Genomic DNA, 15944 nt, shown 5'->3' with positions numbered 1-15944 from the left:
GTACCTGTGAGAAGGTGACAGCTGTCTGCCCCGAGGCCCTCGGTTTAACTGGGTTGGCCCCCTCTGTGGATTGTCTTGGTCAGGGCACTGGTGATCCCAGTTTCCTTGTGGATAGCCTTGAAAGACAGGGACAGAGAAATTGGAGCTAGCAGAGTGACGCACCGCACTGCGGTTGTAACCTGCTACCAGAGACAGAGATCCTTACAGAAGCATGGGAGAACTTTTTATGCAGACACTGAATCTAACTGGATATAGCTACAATACCAAGAAAATTCCTTCACATTTTCCAGTGTTGCTAGCAACTTTGTGCCACCATGGAGGAGCACCTGGGCAGAGCTGGTTGCAACTGAGGCCCAAGCTCAAATACCGTCCTCTCGTATACAAACCCGCAATTTGCTGAAATCCTGCCAATCATAAATGGTTTTTTCAAGTCTTATGTGGGTGTATGCTTTTATCATTCATTAACGTTCTGTAAAAATCATCATACAGGTGTGAAACAGGAGGATGGACATCAGCTTCCAGGTAGAGTAAGAACTGTACCGCATCAAATGAAAGGATGAGGCTTTTAGCCGGCAAGCTTTGGTGCAAATCAGGGTTGAACTAATGATTCAAATAATTGTCTTTAAATCAGTCCAGTTAAATTAAAGAATAATTTAAAATCAACAGGATTGTTCATGGCAGTCTTTAAGTGTGCACGCATTGTTGGTGTTGCAAATCTTAATTTTAAGCTTGAATAATCAGTTATTCTCCAGAAATAAATGTCGATATACTAGATGTTGGAATGCATGATTTTCTGTTAGCCGTTCATGCTGTGCTGGATAGTATGAGTATCCAAATGGAATAAAAAATAAACATGTGTAATCAAACCAGTTTAAGTTATTACCATCACAGTAATCAAATCTGCAATTGAATTTTTCATGAATGTAGACACATAGGGTGTGTTTTAAAATCCTGTATCCTGTTTATTTTCTTTTCCCAATTTACCATTAGTAAATAAAACAAGACTACTTTTCTGGAGTAACAAACTAGTACAGTGCAAAACAGTCACTATGGGTCAATACTGAAGAAGCTGAAGAGTCTCGATTATGATTCATTCATTATAGGACTTCTGTGTTCTGTTGTGAACATTTAACCAACAGAAACAAAACAAACCTGAACTCTAGTATTAAAAAAAAAAACCCCAAAAAACCCATCTCTGAGTTTCTCACCTTCCCATTAGGAAAGCTTTCTTGACCAAGTTTTCTAATATGCCGATAATTGCTGAAAACAAAACCAGGATTTTCTCTTCTGATACTTTTTTAATTTCACCACAAAACATACAGTTATGTAATGCCTATTATTTGGATTTAAAATAACTCATTATTCTGCTCAGGACTATATATGTCACTTCCACATGTAATACTGAAAAGTTTAACGTTTCTACTCAGATTGACGTACATATTAACTAGGTTATGGCTGGATATAGACTGAGCCCGGGTTAAACTGGGATATATCAGCAATAATACATTATAATATGCAACATTACATAAAGTACAAAATATGTAATGTTGTATATACTGTGTATTATGCTGCGTATTTTAAAATTATCCATGCATTGTGTAAATTCATTAATTCAAGGGAAGTATTTCAACCATTTTAATATTTACATAACATACTAAAGTAAAATAAATTACACGTAGAAGGTCAAAGCAATGACTCTGAAGAGTCAGTTCTCACCAACTCTGTTAACTTTATTAAGTGTCTTTCATATTTATTTATTATAATTATTATTGTTCCACGTATGAGTTTTTGTCTTCCTTTGTAACACTTTTGTAATGACATTTTGTTTTCAAAAGTTACGTGAATTAATTTAAAACAGATTGATTTTGGAGACAACAAAGCCATAGTGTTCCATAATTACTTTTTTTGGTTTGTTTTGTCATGTGCATTTGTTCATGTTGTTGCTATTATTATTATTATTATTATTATTATTTATTGTTTTTTTATCCATTATTGCTCAGTAGATTCTTCCCATCCCTCCTCCCACACTCCTTCAGCTACAGATGGTGCAACAGGTGCAAATGCCACTGGTAATGCAAATGCCAGCTTAGTCAATGGTACGTCAAGAACACCTAGCTCGTTTTATTTGATAGATACCTCTCCTGACTCTGTAAGATTCCCTCTTCCTTTTATGAACTGCACAGGTGTGTATGTGCATGTGATTACCCTCTGAGAGATCCTACTCCATGAACTCTATAGTAGCTTATAAGAGATGCCACAAAGATGCTGCAACTGAATGACTTTATTCACACAGAATTAAACATGGGAGAAGAAGTAGGAATTATGATCTATTTGATATTAATTAAATCTGGAATTAAAAGGAACAGTTACGTAAGGCTAGTTTCAGAACTTTTGAGTCACCTTTATGTGAAGCTTCATTACAGATCTCTTTACACTTTTGTTAGCATAGGTCTGAAGAGCAACAGCATGATAAATTGATATATCTTCTTTTCTTCCGATGCGGCACTCATAAGTATTCATGTAGTCTTCATGCAGTTCTGAGAAATAGTGCTGGGATCAGGAATCTGGCTCGCTTTCAAATAACAAAGCATTGGGAATAACTTTTGCTGCTTTGAGCATCTTTTTTCGAAGAGACTGACTGAAAAGTTATGCTTGTGGATATTTGTGTATGTTCTTAGATAATGATCATCTAATGAGCCTGCCTGTATTTACAAAAAGGAAAGAAAAAAAATTTACTGTAGTCAATTTTGACCGCCTCCTAGTACAGATTCTTGACCCCACTTCTTAGCATGCAGATATTTCAGTATCTTTTCTAATAGTCTCATTCCAGTATTAAATGGGATGGGTCAGCATTAGTCTAGGCAGCAGCTGGATTTTTCTGATAATCAGATACATAAGTTTTTATTTGCCATAGAGACCTTTCTCTCTTTTACAGCACCAGTATATACTGGCAAAAGTAATTCTTCTTTTCATTGGGTTGGTCAAAGGCATTTTTTTCCATGCAGGTCAGTAGTCGTTGCATTATGCATGTGAAACGAGTTTCTGACATAGCAGTATCAAGTACTAAACAAGTACTAAGATTTACTAATGCAATATCTTATTCAAAACAATGACTTAGGAAATCTTTGAGTTTATTTTAAAATAATTTTATTATAATTTTTTAAAAAACCCATCTAACCAGATGTAAAACTTTACTCCTGCACATCCCAGGTTTGTAAGAACACTAGGATTTACAGTGCCCTACATCTCACTGCATGACAGGAACCTATATCATCATGGTTCCAGCACCCCAATTTCAGATTCCTTAGAGACCAAGAACCAGAAAATTAGTGACGAATATTTCATTCTCTGTTCTTTATGCTCTACAATTCTACCCTGTTGTGTGTAAAACAAATGTACGCATACAACAAAGTCTAACCAGATACCCTCCTTCAGTCCCGCTAGAGACTGCAATATTACACTCTATGCTCAGTCTTGCGCGTTGCAGAGTACCAAGTTAAGCATCTGCTTAAGTGTTTTGATGGATGAAAACCACCACTTGGCAAGATGCAGAAATGAGTCCTAAGTTGTTTTAACCTCATCTCTCTGTTAGTGAGTTTTGGTTGCCTGGTAAATACCTGTTTAGCTTGGTCTTAGTGCCTGAAGTCAATAGGGAAATTGAGTTCCAAGGGATAATAAATCAGTGTCTTAAGTATGTGATTTTCTATCATCATCTCTCCCACCAGGAACAATAGTTACTGTCCCTGTTTGTCTTGGAGTGGAGAGATACCTACTCAGTTCTCTTCAGTGCACACAGTGTAGAAGTCAGGGGTTTTGTGCAGCTGGATATGATTTGGCTTTTAACTGTTCCGAGGTGAGGCAGGTTAATGAATTCTGCAGAGCTTTGATCAACATGAGCAGGAGGTACTTTCCACAGTTCAACTTATCTGACATTGTGTTCGGAGGAGAACCGAGACTTGGCAAGTAGAGTTAGGTCAGAGTGCTTTGAAATTGTCTGGGAAATTGCCAAGGTCTGATTTCTGTTTATACTCTACATTTTTCTAGTTAGCAGTGGTGATGAGTTAAAGAATACTCAAAATATAGATACATTTTGGAGGGTAGAAGAGAAGGAAGAAAATAAGTTCTAAAGCAAGGAGACCAAGTTCCTATAGATTTTTTTTCCATCTGGATGAAACGATCTTTTCCAACGCTGCCTGGAAATTCTCCCTGAGATGTGAATGGGAACAAGCCTTTTTACCTAAAGTCTAATGCCTCTGTGTAGAAAATACCTTCACATAAGAAAAAAAAAAATATTATGTACTTGAATAAGTACTTAGCTCAGGAAATGCTATTGCTACTTGAAAATCAGCACATTACCATTTCAGATAAAATGTTTTTACTGTCTTAGTTGTCGATACACAGTTGACACAAAAAGATGTATTTTGTTTTCAGTCAGTGAGCTTATACTGATAAATTCATATAGGTTTGTGACACAGCCTGTTTGTTATCTGCTGTATGGAAGGAACTATTATAAATTCTGTTGGGTTCTAGTAGTTGAGATTAAAATATGTGATTATTTAATAGTCTCTTTGTTAAAAATATAGACTGTGTGTTCAGTTTCTGAAAGGTTACAAGTTCAGGTTATAAGCAGATCAGAAAATTTTACAGAAAGGTAGGAATTCGTTCATGAAATTTATGTAATTTTGAAGTATTTTACTTAGAAAAGGTAAATTTCTCAAAAGAAAATATAGGAAGCCGCAATCACTCTTTACAGCTTGTTTCCCCCAGATTTGATTTCCTTAGAGAAAGGAGTGCTTATCATTGTCCAGTAGAGCACTACCCCATTCTGAAATCAGGATTTCCATTTTGGGTTGTTGTTGGGAGGTGTTGGGTTTGGCATTTGGTACTAAGAGAATTTGATTTGTTACTTAAAAATACAGAAATACTGTATCAGACTCAGAAAACTGTTAATTCTGTCAGTTCTGGCATATGTAACACTATTGTTCAATTCTTGCAATGCAGTTTGTGGTTTTAATATATTTTAAAGTATTTTCTGAGTTTTAAGTGAATTTATTTAGTGAGTAGGTAGAAGAATTATCTAAAACTATCTATTTGATACAGTGGAATCAGATTTATTCTTTTGTAATTAACCTGTGTTTTACTAATGCATTGGCTCTGATATCACACTGCATGAAAGAATTCCTAATGATTAACTTCAGATATGATTGACGTCACTTTCTCCCCTATACATAGATTTGAAATGTGCATCTGTTCTGAAAAGCTGCAGGATATAACTGACTTGGCATGAAGAGGGCTATAACACATTTCTGTTGCAAGATGAGACATTTCAGAAAATCAGTAGGGCATTTTGTATTTTTTGCACCATCACAGCACATGAGAATATACCTTGGTTAGTTTCTTCCGCTTGTTCCAAGCAGTTCCTCCAATGTAGAAATAATTTCTAATGCCAGCAATAGCTCTTTGTTGCTGTGTCTCATTGACTCTTCAAAAAGGGCTGGGGGAGGTAAAGGGGAGTCTTGTCTTCAAAAGTTTATTTGGAGAAGTAAGGGTCTTTTGGAGTTAGAACTCTGGCTGTAATGGTGCCATGGGTACAATTCCAGAAGACAGAAGTTTCAGTAAGACAAAGACAACATGCAAAACATTTTATGTCCAAATTCAAAACCTCAAAGCACCTGCAGAATACAAGTCATATTAGCAGGCTCTGTATGCTTTTCTAATCCTTCTTCATCCTGGCTTAGAAAAGTGCTATAAATAGATTAATTCTTCCAGATTTCAGTGCCCAAACACTGTTCCTTTTACTTTATTCCAAAAAGAAAAGATCTGCAAAATTATATAAAATACATTTTTAAGAATTATATACAAAAATATTACCAAAATATTAGTATATAGTCATCCTCTTTTAATGTTTCTAAACAATGCAGAAAGGTCAGAAAGATGGACTGGTAATTCTGGTGCTCCCGCTAAATGGAAGGAGAAAGGATCTCTCAGCAGTAATGATTCGATCATCTGAATTTCTGTCTTAATTTCTTTCTTTGTTCATAATTTATAGCCAAATGCAGGCTTCAAATCATTTAGAACAAGAGGATATAAATCCTTTACAGCATTCTTTTCTTTACCTAAATTACCTAAATTACCTATGCTTTGTTATTCTATCCCAATAATTGGAATATAAGTAGCTGTGATGACTTCCTCCTGCCCCGCCGTCCCCCAAGAACCAAAATGCACTAGCTGCTGAGGTTGAGAATGTATTTCTTAAATACCTATGTTTACATTGTTTTTAACGGCTGTCCATTTTGTGTACTGGTATTTTTAGGTAGCAAGGGTAAAATAATTGTTACTGTAATTATTTATGACAATTATGATACCCCTATTAAATAGCAAATATATATCATAAAAATCATAAAGTTAACTACTTTGATTTACATAGAATAAACTGTATTTTCTGTTTGCCAGTTATGAAAGTCGTGGGCTCGGGTTTGTTTTGTTGAGGGGCTGGGGTTTTTTTTAAGTTGAAGAATCTTTAATTATACCGCTTTAAGGTTTTGAATTGTATTCTGAGAAAGGAACTATAGTGCAGGACGTAGAGCAGACTGTCTGCTCTAAATCGATGCTTTCCAGTTCTTAAGGAAGGCTTTATCCTCTAGACAGTAATCAGAATCTCTAGAGATGTTTTCTGTCTTCCACTAACTTTATTAAAAACTATTCCAAGAAAGCCAGCCATTAGGCAGATACCAAGTTCAACTGTGCACTGTATGCAAAAAAATTTAAGGAAATTCCACAATGAAAATTAACTTGGTTTTATTCAGGTTCATAGATTCATGTCTCATGGCAAATGTAAGTCTTTGGAAGACAGATACTGCCTTTTAAAACGTCTTTATAGCCAAGGTGGGAATAGAGTTAGAAATAGGTGGTTGATGCCGAGTGGTTTACCTGAGCATACTTCAGCAGTCCAGCTGAGTACCAAGTTGGTTATATGTAGCAGACATCCTTGCCTTTATGGAATGCTGTGCTTTTGAATTTCTCGGTGCCTGTTGCTTGTTAGGATGGGGTGAAATTTTACGGTGATGCATTTGTGACCAATTGGGCCATTTTTGCTCTGTGGAGAGGGAAGTTTTTAGTGATCTCCCAATTACTGTGAATACAAATACGTGAGAAATTAGTCTTAACTTTTCCATTTTGCTACTATTTATTCACAGCATAGAGTGAAAAAATTAATACATATGTTAAGGCATAATTTCTGCTGGTTTATTGTGCACATCAGTACCAGCTGTATTATTGCAGAAAGTCAGAAGAGCAGGACTTAACTGCTATCACATTTTTTAGATAACTCTAATGATACATTTCTTATTACAATGTGTCAAAATTCCTGTAAAGGTGTTTTAACTTCTAATTTTCCTTAGCATTGTTTTTTAATTGTGCATTATACATAACTACAAAAAGAGAATGTCATCCATTCTGAATTTTATATTTATAAAACTGAAGTAGTCTTTTCCATAAGATAAATTCATGTATCACTGTGAAAATTTTTAAGGGATCCCACCAAGAAATTCTGAATACATTTGAAAAAAATTGCTGGTTATTCTGAATACCAGTTTTGTACACTCTAAATTGTATTTTGCCATTTTTATTTCCTACACATTTTCAGTTTAAGAAAAAAACAATACAAATTGGGACTTTGGTGTGGTAAGACTATATGTAGCTGAAGTAATAAATTGGAAACTACAGATGCACTTGGCAAATCTTCAGGACAAATCTGAACATAGAGTGATCACCTGACAATTGTATTTACAGGACTAACTTGCTAAATAATACAAGCAAGTGAGAAAGATGTGATTTTAAATCATATCTGATTTAAACTTCATTTATTTATATTTATTAACCTTATTATTCTTATTTTGTCTTAATTTAATAAAATACTGATTTTAATTCTGGAAAACAGTAGGAAAGCCATACTCTAGACTGGTGTGTGCCAAAATTATACCTCTGGGTTTTTTTAATTCCCAGCTCTCTGACATTTCAGTTCAGGAATATTATTCAAATTTTACTTCCTCTGTATTCTCTTTATTAGTTTCACCCTCTTAATTCATGCAATTTGCTCAAAAAAAAGGGCTGATATTTAGTATATTACATGTAACAACATTGAACTTGACTGCAGTTCCTTGAATGTGTCCAGCTAAGTTGTCCATGCTTCTAACTAAATGTGTAACAATGGCTACTGATCATAAATAAGTATCTGCAACATGCTCATTACTTTTGTCTGCCCTTTTTATTTAAATTCCCATTTTCGTGTTTTGTCTTGGGTGAAAATTGTTTACTGTCTGTTGTCTGTTGAAATTTTTCATCATATAGGCAAAATGCAGGATGGGAATATGGAGAACAGCCAGAACAAAGGTAATCTTCTTTCATATTAAGGAGGTTGTGGATTTTTTTTTTTTAGCATGTAGTTATAAATTTTGTTTAAAAATAAAATGAAAATTAGTGATTTGTGCTGGTGTGTAAAAATTGTCCTATTTTCAAACAGAACATTAAAAAAACTCAAACAAGCAAACCCACCAAAAAAACCCTACCAAGAGTTTTTTTGTAAAAAAAAAAAAAAAAATTACAGCATTTTGATATATCAGATGTTTAGGATAGGAGAAGATTAATATTTTTAATAAGCCATTTATAGATGATACTTTCATGTCACAAAGCTCATTGGAATTCATTTTTTTTGTGCAAGTTATGTATTGTTAGTGAATTTCCAGCCCTGTTTTTGATATGTCTCATCGTTTTTGGTGTTTAATGGCGTTGTACAGACATATTTTCTTTTGCAGGGAGAGCTTAGAGTAATAGCAAAAGGAAACTTTAAAGCCAAGCAGTTATTTAGCAATATAAAAACATATGAGAATAAATAGCAGGAAGAGTAAGGGTCTTAGGAGTGTCTTAGGTAACGTACAATCTCAGAAAGAAGTTGAAACAAATATTTCGCTTTTGTTGAAGCAACGTCATGGTTCCCTTTTTGTTATATGAGACACAGCTATCATGATTTCTTTAGGGTGTGCCAAATAAGTAAATTAAACTCTAACTTTATCTTGTCAGATAATAGTAAAGATTGCAAAAGTATTGGATCAGAAACTGAATAAACTCAGTGGTTAATGGTACAAAAATATTAAACAGAATGATATTAAATGGATAAGTTTTAAGGTTACAGAGACAAATTAGATTTCCAGGTCAAATAAGCTTGGTTTTGTACAATCTGTTCACGAATGTCAAAGCAAAGCTGTTTCATCTCATTCTATTTAATTTACTTATGCCTGTGTTCAATACAAAACAGACACATACACATATATAAACTGGAATGTCATTGCTTTTAAAAAACATGTCTTTCTCCTTGGTACTAAAATAGTTTCCTTACATCAGCATTAGCATTCTTTCCAGAAAGGATGGTTTAGCCTTTAAATTTTGTGTGCTTTATATGGGAGAACGATGACGATATCACCGTCAGCACATGGTTAAGTTACTTGAACACTGAATGCTAAGGAAACTTTTTAAGCCTGGTATTATCTAGAATAGTGGCTTGCAGAGTGTGGTCCGCGGGTCACGGCGGTGCCCATGCAGTCAAGAGAAGTGGTGCATGGATCACCTGTGGAACCACATTACCTTTAAAATGTTTTCATTAAAAGTATGATTATAAGGGTGCATTGTAGTCTACAAGACATACCAAAATTTAAAGGAATACAGACTATTTGCCAAAGCATTTGAGAGCTGCTATTCTAGGAAATCCTGCAGTACTGATGTGCTGTTACTTGCCAAGTAATCTGCAAGACATTAAGTTATATATGTGTGTATAATATAGGCTGTCATTGTTGGTTAAATAAATAAAAATAAATGGGTTTCATGGTACTTGACAAACGGTGCCTATATGCACGTGGGTATGCTGGTACACCTGTGCTCCTGCAGAACCCCACTGGGTCTCAGAGGGGCATCTGTCTGCCATGGGAGCGAAGTGTAATTCTGCACGTAGTTACAATCACCTGTGTTGCAATCAGCCCCCTGCAACGGGTCTTGCTGGTTGGATTCAGTAAGTATCAACACTAAGGTAAAAAGAATGAAGAATGGTTTTGGAGTAACGGTTTTGTTCTGCATTTATTAGCCAAGCAGCAGGATGGGGCTGCTGCCATGGAGATGCAGCCACTGAAGAGTGCAGAAGGGGGAGAAGGAGATGACAAAGACAAGAAGAAATCCAATATGCACAAGAAAGAAAAATCTGTTCTTCAGGGAAAGCTGACCAAGCTGGCAGTCCAGATAGGCAAAGCAGGTATGACTGGATAACTGACCAAGTAAGCAGTGTGTTATACTAGCAACAGAGGGTCTTAAAGCAAATTATTCTTGAAAGAGGTAGGCATTTTTTACTATAGTATTTAGAAACAGGTCATCGTAATATTGTTCTAAGGATAGTGTGTGGTGCTGAAGATCTTCTATTCTTTTAAAACTTAGCTTTGACTGTCAAGAAACTGGAAGCTTTGGGCAACTTGAATTACATTGAATATTTGAATTACAATGAAATGTAGCTTTTCTCATAGTTATTATTCCCAAGTGCAGTAATTACATATTTAATTTCCTCTCCCCTTAGAACTTCTGAGTACACAGTTTCAGAGTCTCTGATATCATATCAAAATATCATTCACACAGTATTTCCCTCTTACGGATTCTGAAATCATTCTGTTCTCTCTTAATATCCATGTTCCTGCCTTCTACTCAAACATGACACATCTGTTGACTCTTGTATCCAGTACCATCTGGGCCCTACTCTTATAAGTAACACTTCTTCTCCAGCACGTAGGTAGAAAGTGAAAATCTTTCTAATGGCATAATGTTCATTAGGTTCATTTTTCTAGTGGTATTAGAGACCCTGATCTCTACCCAGATCCTTGGCTGAGGGCCCTACAACAAATTCCTAACTTCACCTCTGTTCAATCTCATTTATACTTCTTCACCAGTCTTGATTTTCATCTCTGCTATTCCCTCTCATTCCTTTTTAAGTTCATTACACATAGTTGGTCACATAACCCCATGATGCCACCTCTGTCTCTTTGCCTGAGCAATGCATGACTCTGGATCTGTGGGTGTCATCTCTAATATCCAATTTCATGCTTTGCCCAGTTTCATATTCCTCAAGCTTCTCTGCTTTGTTGCTAGTTGTACAACAGTATGCATTGATATAAAACCACTTCATTTCTTATGATCATTAATTTCTTAGATTAAGTACCTTTCTACATTGCCTTCTGATTATTGCTCTCTTGGGTATTTCGGCAGGCATGTGAATGTCACTTTTGACGTAGTTGTATAGGGAAATCTAACCATAATGTGGCAATTAATACGAATTGAATTAATTAATCATTGCCTCATTTGGTTTTTGTTTGTCATTGGGCTATCTACAGGGATGTCTTGCATTGTCACGAGTGTTTGCCTGTACGATATTTTAATGGATTTTCCTTTATCCTCTGGCATGTAGCGATCTCCCTGACTCATCTGCTTCCTGTCAACCTAGCATCCTTCAGCGTACCATTTTTCAAACTTCAGTCAAGACATGAAACTCACAGCATTCTCCTGTATGATCTCATTACAGAGAAATTAATTTATTCTGAAATGCAGGTTTAACTGCTTCACAAAAACCTGCCACAGAGCAGCAGTTACAGCAAGGCAAAAGAGATGTTCTAATGGAGTTTTTATTTGTATACGCAAATCAAGGAGGAGAAGTGCTATTTTAGCAAAGTTTGTGTCATTGGGAGAGCATATTAAGACCTTGGGATCTTTTGTGAATTTTGTGAAGTACTTGTTAATGTCTCTTGTGCTATCCTGCCAGTGTTGTACCCCTTTTGAGCCTCTCCTCATAAAAATACGCACTGTTTGCATATGTCCCTTTGAAAAGGGAAACCTTGGCAACACCAGTATTTATCACATTTTTAAGAAAAACAGATAAAAACTGTTATGTGGATGATTCTGCAGTATATTGCCTCATTGTATTCAGCAAAACACATCAGCAGGGCTTTTCTAAAATGTTTCATACAGCAACATAAACTACAGGAGACTTTCCAAGACTCTTAAGATAAGCTTATTTAAAAGAACGATGAGTGTTTGAATATGGATAGACTAGTAATTTGTAAAAGGTGGAGGTTGAAAGGACAAATAAACATTGTACCAGGCAAAGTAATGTACTAAATTGAAAAAACAGCTTAGGCAACAACAGAACTCCTGTTGAACTAGACTGACTGAGGAGTTTTAAAGGCAGCAGTAAGATGGTGCTTAAAAATTAATGCAGTATGATTCAGCTGTTCTGTAGACTTCAGTGTTTCCTTATTCACTGGAATGTATGGCTGTGTATGTACTATAGTAGTGTTTTTTCAACATTGTAAAACTTACCATCATTGGTACTGGTGAAAAGTGTCATGTAGCCTAAGAAAATAATTTCATACCAAATTGAAGTGTAGATTTCTAAATGCACATGATTTTAATTGTGCTTTGTTTTATAGTAATTGATTATTTCTGTTTTCAGGTTTGGTGATGTCTGCAATCACTGTAATAATTTTGGTACTATATTTTGCCATTGACACATTTGTGGTCAACAAGAAACAGTGGGTGCCTGAGTGCACTCCTGTCTATGTTCAGTATTTTGTTAAATTCTTCATTATTGGTGTTACTGTACTTGTGGTTGCTGTTCCCGAGGGACTTCCACTTGCTGTCACTATTTCTCTGGCTTATTCTGTAAAGGTAAGAAGCATTAAAAATAATTATGGGAGAAAAATGCTGTTCGGTTGAGTTTACTAGTGAGTTAGTCTGCAGGTTTTATCAGGTGTGATGAAAATTGGCTTGTAAATGAATGGGCTCAAAATGTAATAAGAGTGAAATTTCTTTAAAGTGAAACTTTGCTTTATACTGAAAGTATTTTTGACAAAAATGCAGATACGTATTATTTTAAAACTTATATTTAAAACTACACACTGCAGGAATATTAAACAGTAGTTTGCAAGGTTACCAGGAATGCACTGAGCAGAATTTACTAAGAAGAGTCCAGTCTTTCGATACACAATAACTTTGTCTTCAGATTTTCTTTGCAATAATACAAAGTTTTGACAAGGATTGGAAGTCTTCAAGAACACTTTTCAAAGAAATTGAAGTTTCACTGGAGATTTCGTGTACTTTTCTTACATGCAGTTGCAGTTCTTTGTAGCCAAGGTAAATGATTCTATGAGGAAATTAAAGAGGATTGAAATCTTGGACTTCTGATTTACTCCATCACCTATCTAGGAGTTTTCTCAGATTTTTTGGCAATTTGGTCAGATGGGCCTTATTTAAACATTCTGGGAATCTTAGATGAAGATTTTGCAATAGTTGTTTTAATTTAGTATGTAAACAAATGAACATATGAACATTAGAATGGGATAGCTTGTTTTTTATGTAGACAAAAGTCATTACTATCAGGGAAAAAAAGCACATCTCAAGCCTGGTGTTTTGCTAATAAAGACTGCAGCTGTTTTAAAGGGTTTTCCCATTCTCCTTATGTCTTTCATCCGACACACGCAGTACGTACATGTGTATCTATATTTGCAGTATCAAACTGCAACACAGCTTTGTGTACAACTGGTGATATCGTGCTCCATGGGTATAAGATGTTGTCTGCCAGCAAGGGTCAGATAATTAGGCACAGAGTTTTTTAAATACTGAGAACATAACCAAGGGTAACATGTATTTCCAGGTTGACTGTGAAAAAGATGTACTGTGGAATGGAGTACTCTAAAATGGTAGATTTTGTGGGGGTGTAGGGTGGGGATTTGGTTCTTTTGTTGTTGTTTGGTGGGGGTTTTTTATTTGTTTGTAATTTTCTTTATTTCTTTCCCAAAATGTATAGTTCCTCTGCATGCAGCTAGATAACATCAAGGCAATGGAAATAGTATTAAAAAAAAATTCTAATATTTACTATAATGATACCGATTAAAAAAATTTGTTATCTTCAGTTTCTTTAGCTGTTCTAGCTGTTCTTTAAAATTTATATATACTGCAAAAATTAATGGAAGTATGTTTGTTTCTCAAAGGCAAAATTAATTCAGGGATAGGCACTGATGGTTACCTGTAACTAGAGCTTGGCTTATTGGCCCCGATTAAGTTCTAGTTTAGTGTGCATTATGTTCTCACGAGCAAGACTAAATACATGCTTTTTTGCTTTTTGTAACCGACATTAGAAATCTGTCAAAGCAAATCCTGAAGGTTTTTTGTTTTGCTTTTTCTCAGAAAATGATGAAGGATAACAATCTGGTCCGCCACTTAGATGCGTGTGAAACTATGGGTAACGCTACAGCCATCTGCTCTGACAAAACAGGGACACTGACAACCAACCGGATGACGGTCGTCCAAGCCTACGTTGGTGATGTCCACTACAAAGAGATCCCAGACCCCGATTCTATACCCGCCAAAACCCTTGATCTGCTGGTTAACGCAATTGCTATCAACAGTGCTTATACTACAAAAATTCTGGTAAGCAGGCTTTTGCTGTCAGTAAAATGAAACATAGCAGAAGCAGTAGTAACTTTTTTAAGCAATGTTAATTCCTTAACATGCTGTTGTTGATTATGAAACTTTAAATACTGTTGAGATTCTCAAAATGAGAACAGGTACTGTAAAAAAATATATATTTTATGTTTTAAGGATAGGGACATACTTCTATTTACAAGACCATGCTACATTTAAAAACTCCTGCTGTTGTTACATTGGGAGGGCCCAGATCTGGTGCAGGTAAATTTGCTAACAACTAGTTTTCTCTGAAATTTTGTATGTGTAAAGTTTTTTTTTTTTGTGTGTCTAAGAACTTTCAATTAATTCTCAAATAGGACAAATTGGATTAGTTAAGTCAGTGAGGTTAATGATCTTTATTCATTCTGGTTTCAAGTGAATTATATCCAGAAGTATTTTATTCAGTCTGTAAAGGAGGGCAAAATGGAAATAATCCTGTTTGCTTGTGGCATTAGACGCTTCAGTGCAGAGCTAATTAAGAGGCTGAAAACTTTTGCAATTCCAATAGATTTGTTCTTTGAAAGGTCAAGCTTAATCTTAATATTGCAGAACAAATACAGATTTTTTCAGCTTATGAATTTATATATTGTTCTTTTTATAGCTCTGTGCTGAGCTGCGTAATATAGTCTTGCATGCACTTCATGTTTGTTTTAAAAGCAGTCTTAAAATACAATCACAGAGGACAGTTGGTGAAATACTACTGAGACCTGGACCATGTATTTCCATTAATTCTTGCTATGTAAATATCTGGATATTAGTAACAATTGACACTTGGAAGAAGAGCATTTAGAGAAACCTGATGCAGATACACAAAGTGTGTGGGTACCAAAGGTGTTTTTGAAGGGAATGCTCCTGAGAATTGTTTATCCAGGGTTAGCATCTGAACTCAAGCCACAGCTTGGCACCCGTCAGACAGTCATCTGTGCTGTGATACACTCACTCTTCTGCTCTCACACCAGCCTCTGGGGCAGCTTGAGGCTACATCAAGAGCTGACATGGAATCACGCAAACACTCCATCAGCTCTGAAAGATCCTGTTTGTTGCCACCTTTCACCTGAAATCAGCCAGCAGTGTAAGTGCACCTCTTCTGTTGCACTGCAGAGGCCAGTACCTTTACTCAGCTGAGGCTGGAGGCAGCCCTGTTGACTTAGAACTCAGCTCCGAGAAGCAGAGCTCCCTCAGCTGCGAGCATCCAGCTAGCGGCACTGCTTCCCAGCTGATTCCTGGATCTTGCTCTGTCCTTTTCCTATCATCTGTCCAGGTCAAAATCAACCAGCTTAGCTGAAATGAAAGACGAGCCTTCCATTCTCAGGTGTTTCGGGGTAAATACTGCGTACTGGCTCAGTGTGGATAATTTATGGCAGTGGCTTTTTGGATTCTGATTTGCACCTTTGTAA

The 15944-nt window shown here is 35.9% G+C and overlaps 1 protein-coding gene across 12 annotated transcripts in view; it reads left to right on the top strand.

The window, feature by feature from the left end:
- ATP2B2 (ATPase plasma membrane Ca2+ transporting 2) overlaps positions 1-15944 on the top strand; it is a 432089-nt gene that overhangs the window by 337797 nt on the left and 78348 nt on the right. For 6 of the 12 annotated variants that reach the window (XR_008821629.1, XM_056337586.1, XM_056337588.1 and 3 more), the window contains 5 exons: positions 2001-2096; positions 8350-8391; positions 10133-10297; positions 12536-12750; positions 14269-14511. Coding sequence is in view for 11 of the 12 variants with exons in the window: in XM_056337586.1 (XP_056193561.1) it covers positions 2001-2096; positions 8350-8391; positions 10133-10297; positions 12536-12750; positions 14269-14511 (761 nt within the window). In the remaining variant the exon portion in view is untranslated. Of the gene's footprint in view, positions 1-489; positions 523-2000; positions 2097-8349; positions 8392-10132; positions 10298-12535; positions 12751-14268; positions 14512-15944 lie in introns of all 12 variants that reach the window. The other 6 variants (XM_056337591.1, XM_056337594.1, XM_056337593.1 and 3 more) reach the window with 4 other exon arrangements.

This window comes from Falco biarmicus, chromosome 4 (genome assembly GCF_023638135.1).
Source record: "Falco biarmicus isolate bFalBia1 chromosome 4, bFalBia1.pri, whole genome shotgun sequence".
NCBI classification, from domain to species: Eukaryota; Metazoa; Chordata; class Aves; order Falconiformes; family Falconidae; genus Falco; species Falco biarmicus.
Note: the sequence above shows the minus strand (reverse complement) of the source record. Positions and strands in the feature narration are given on the sequence as shown.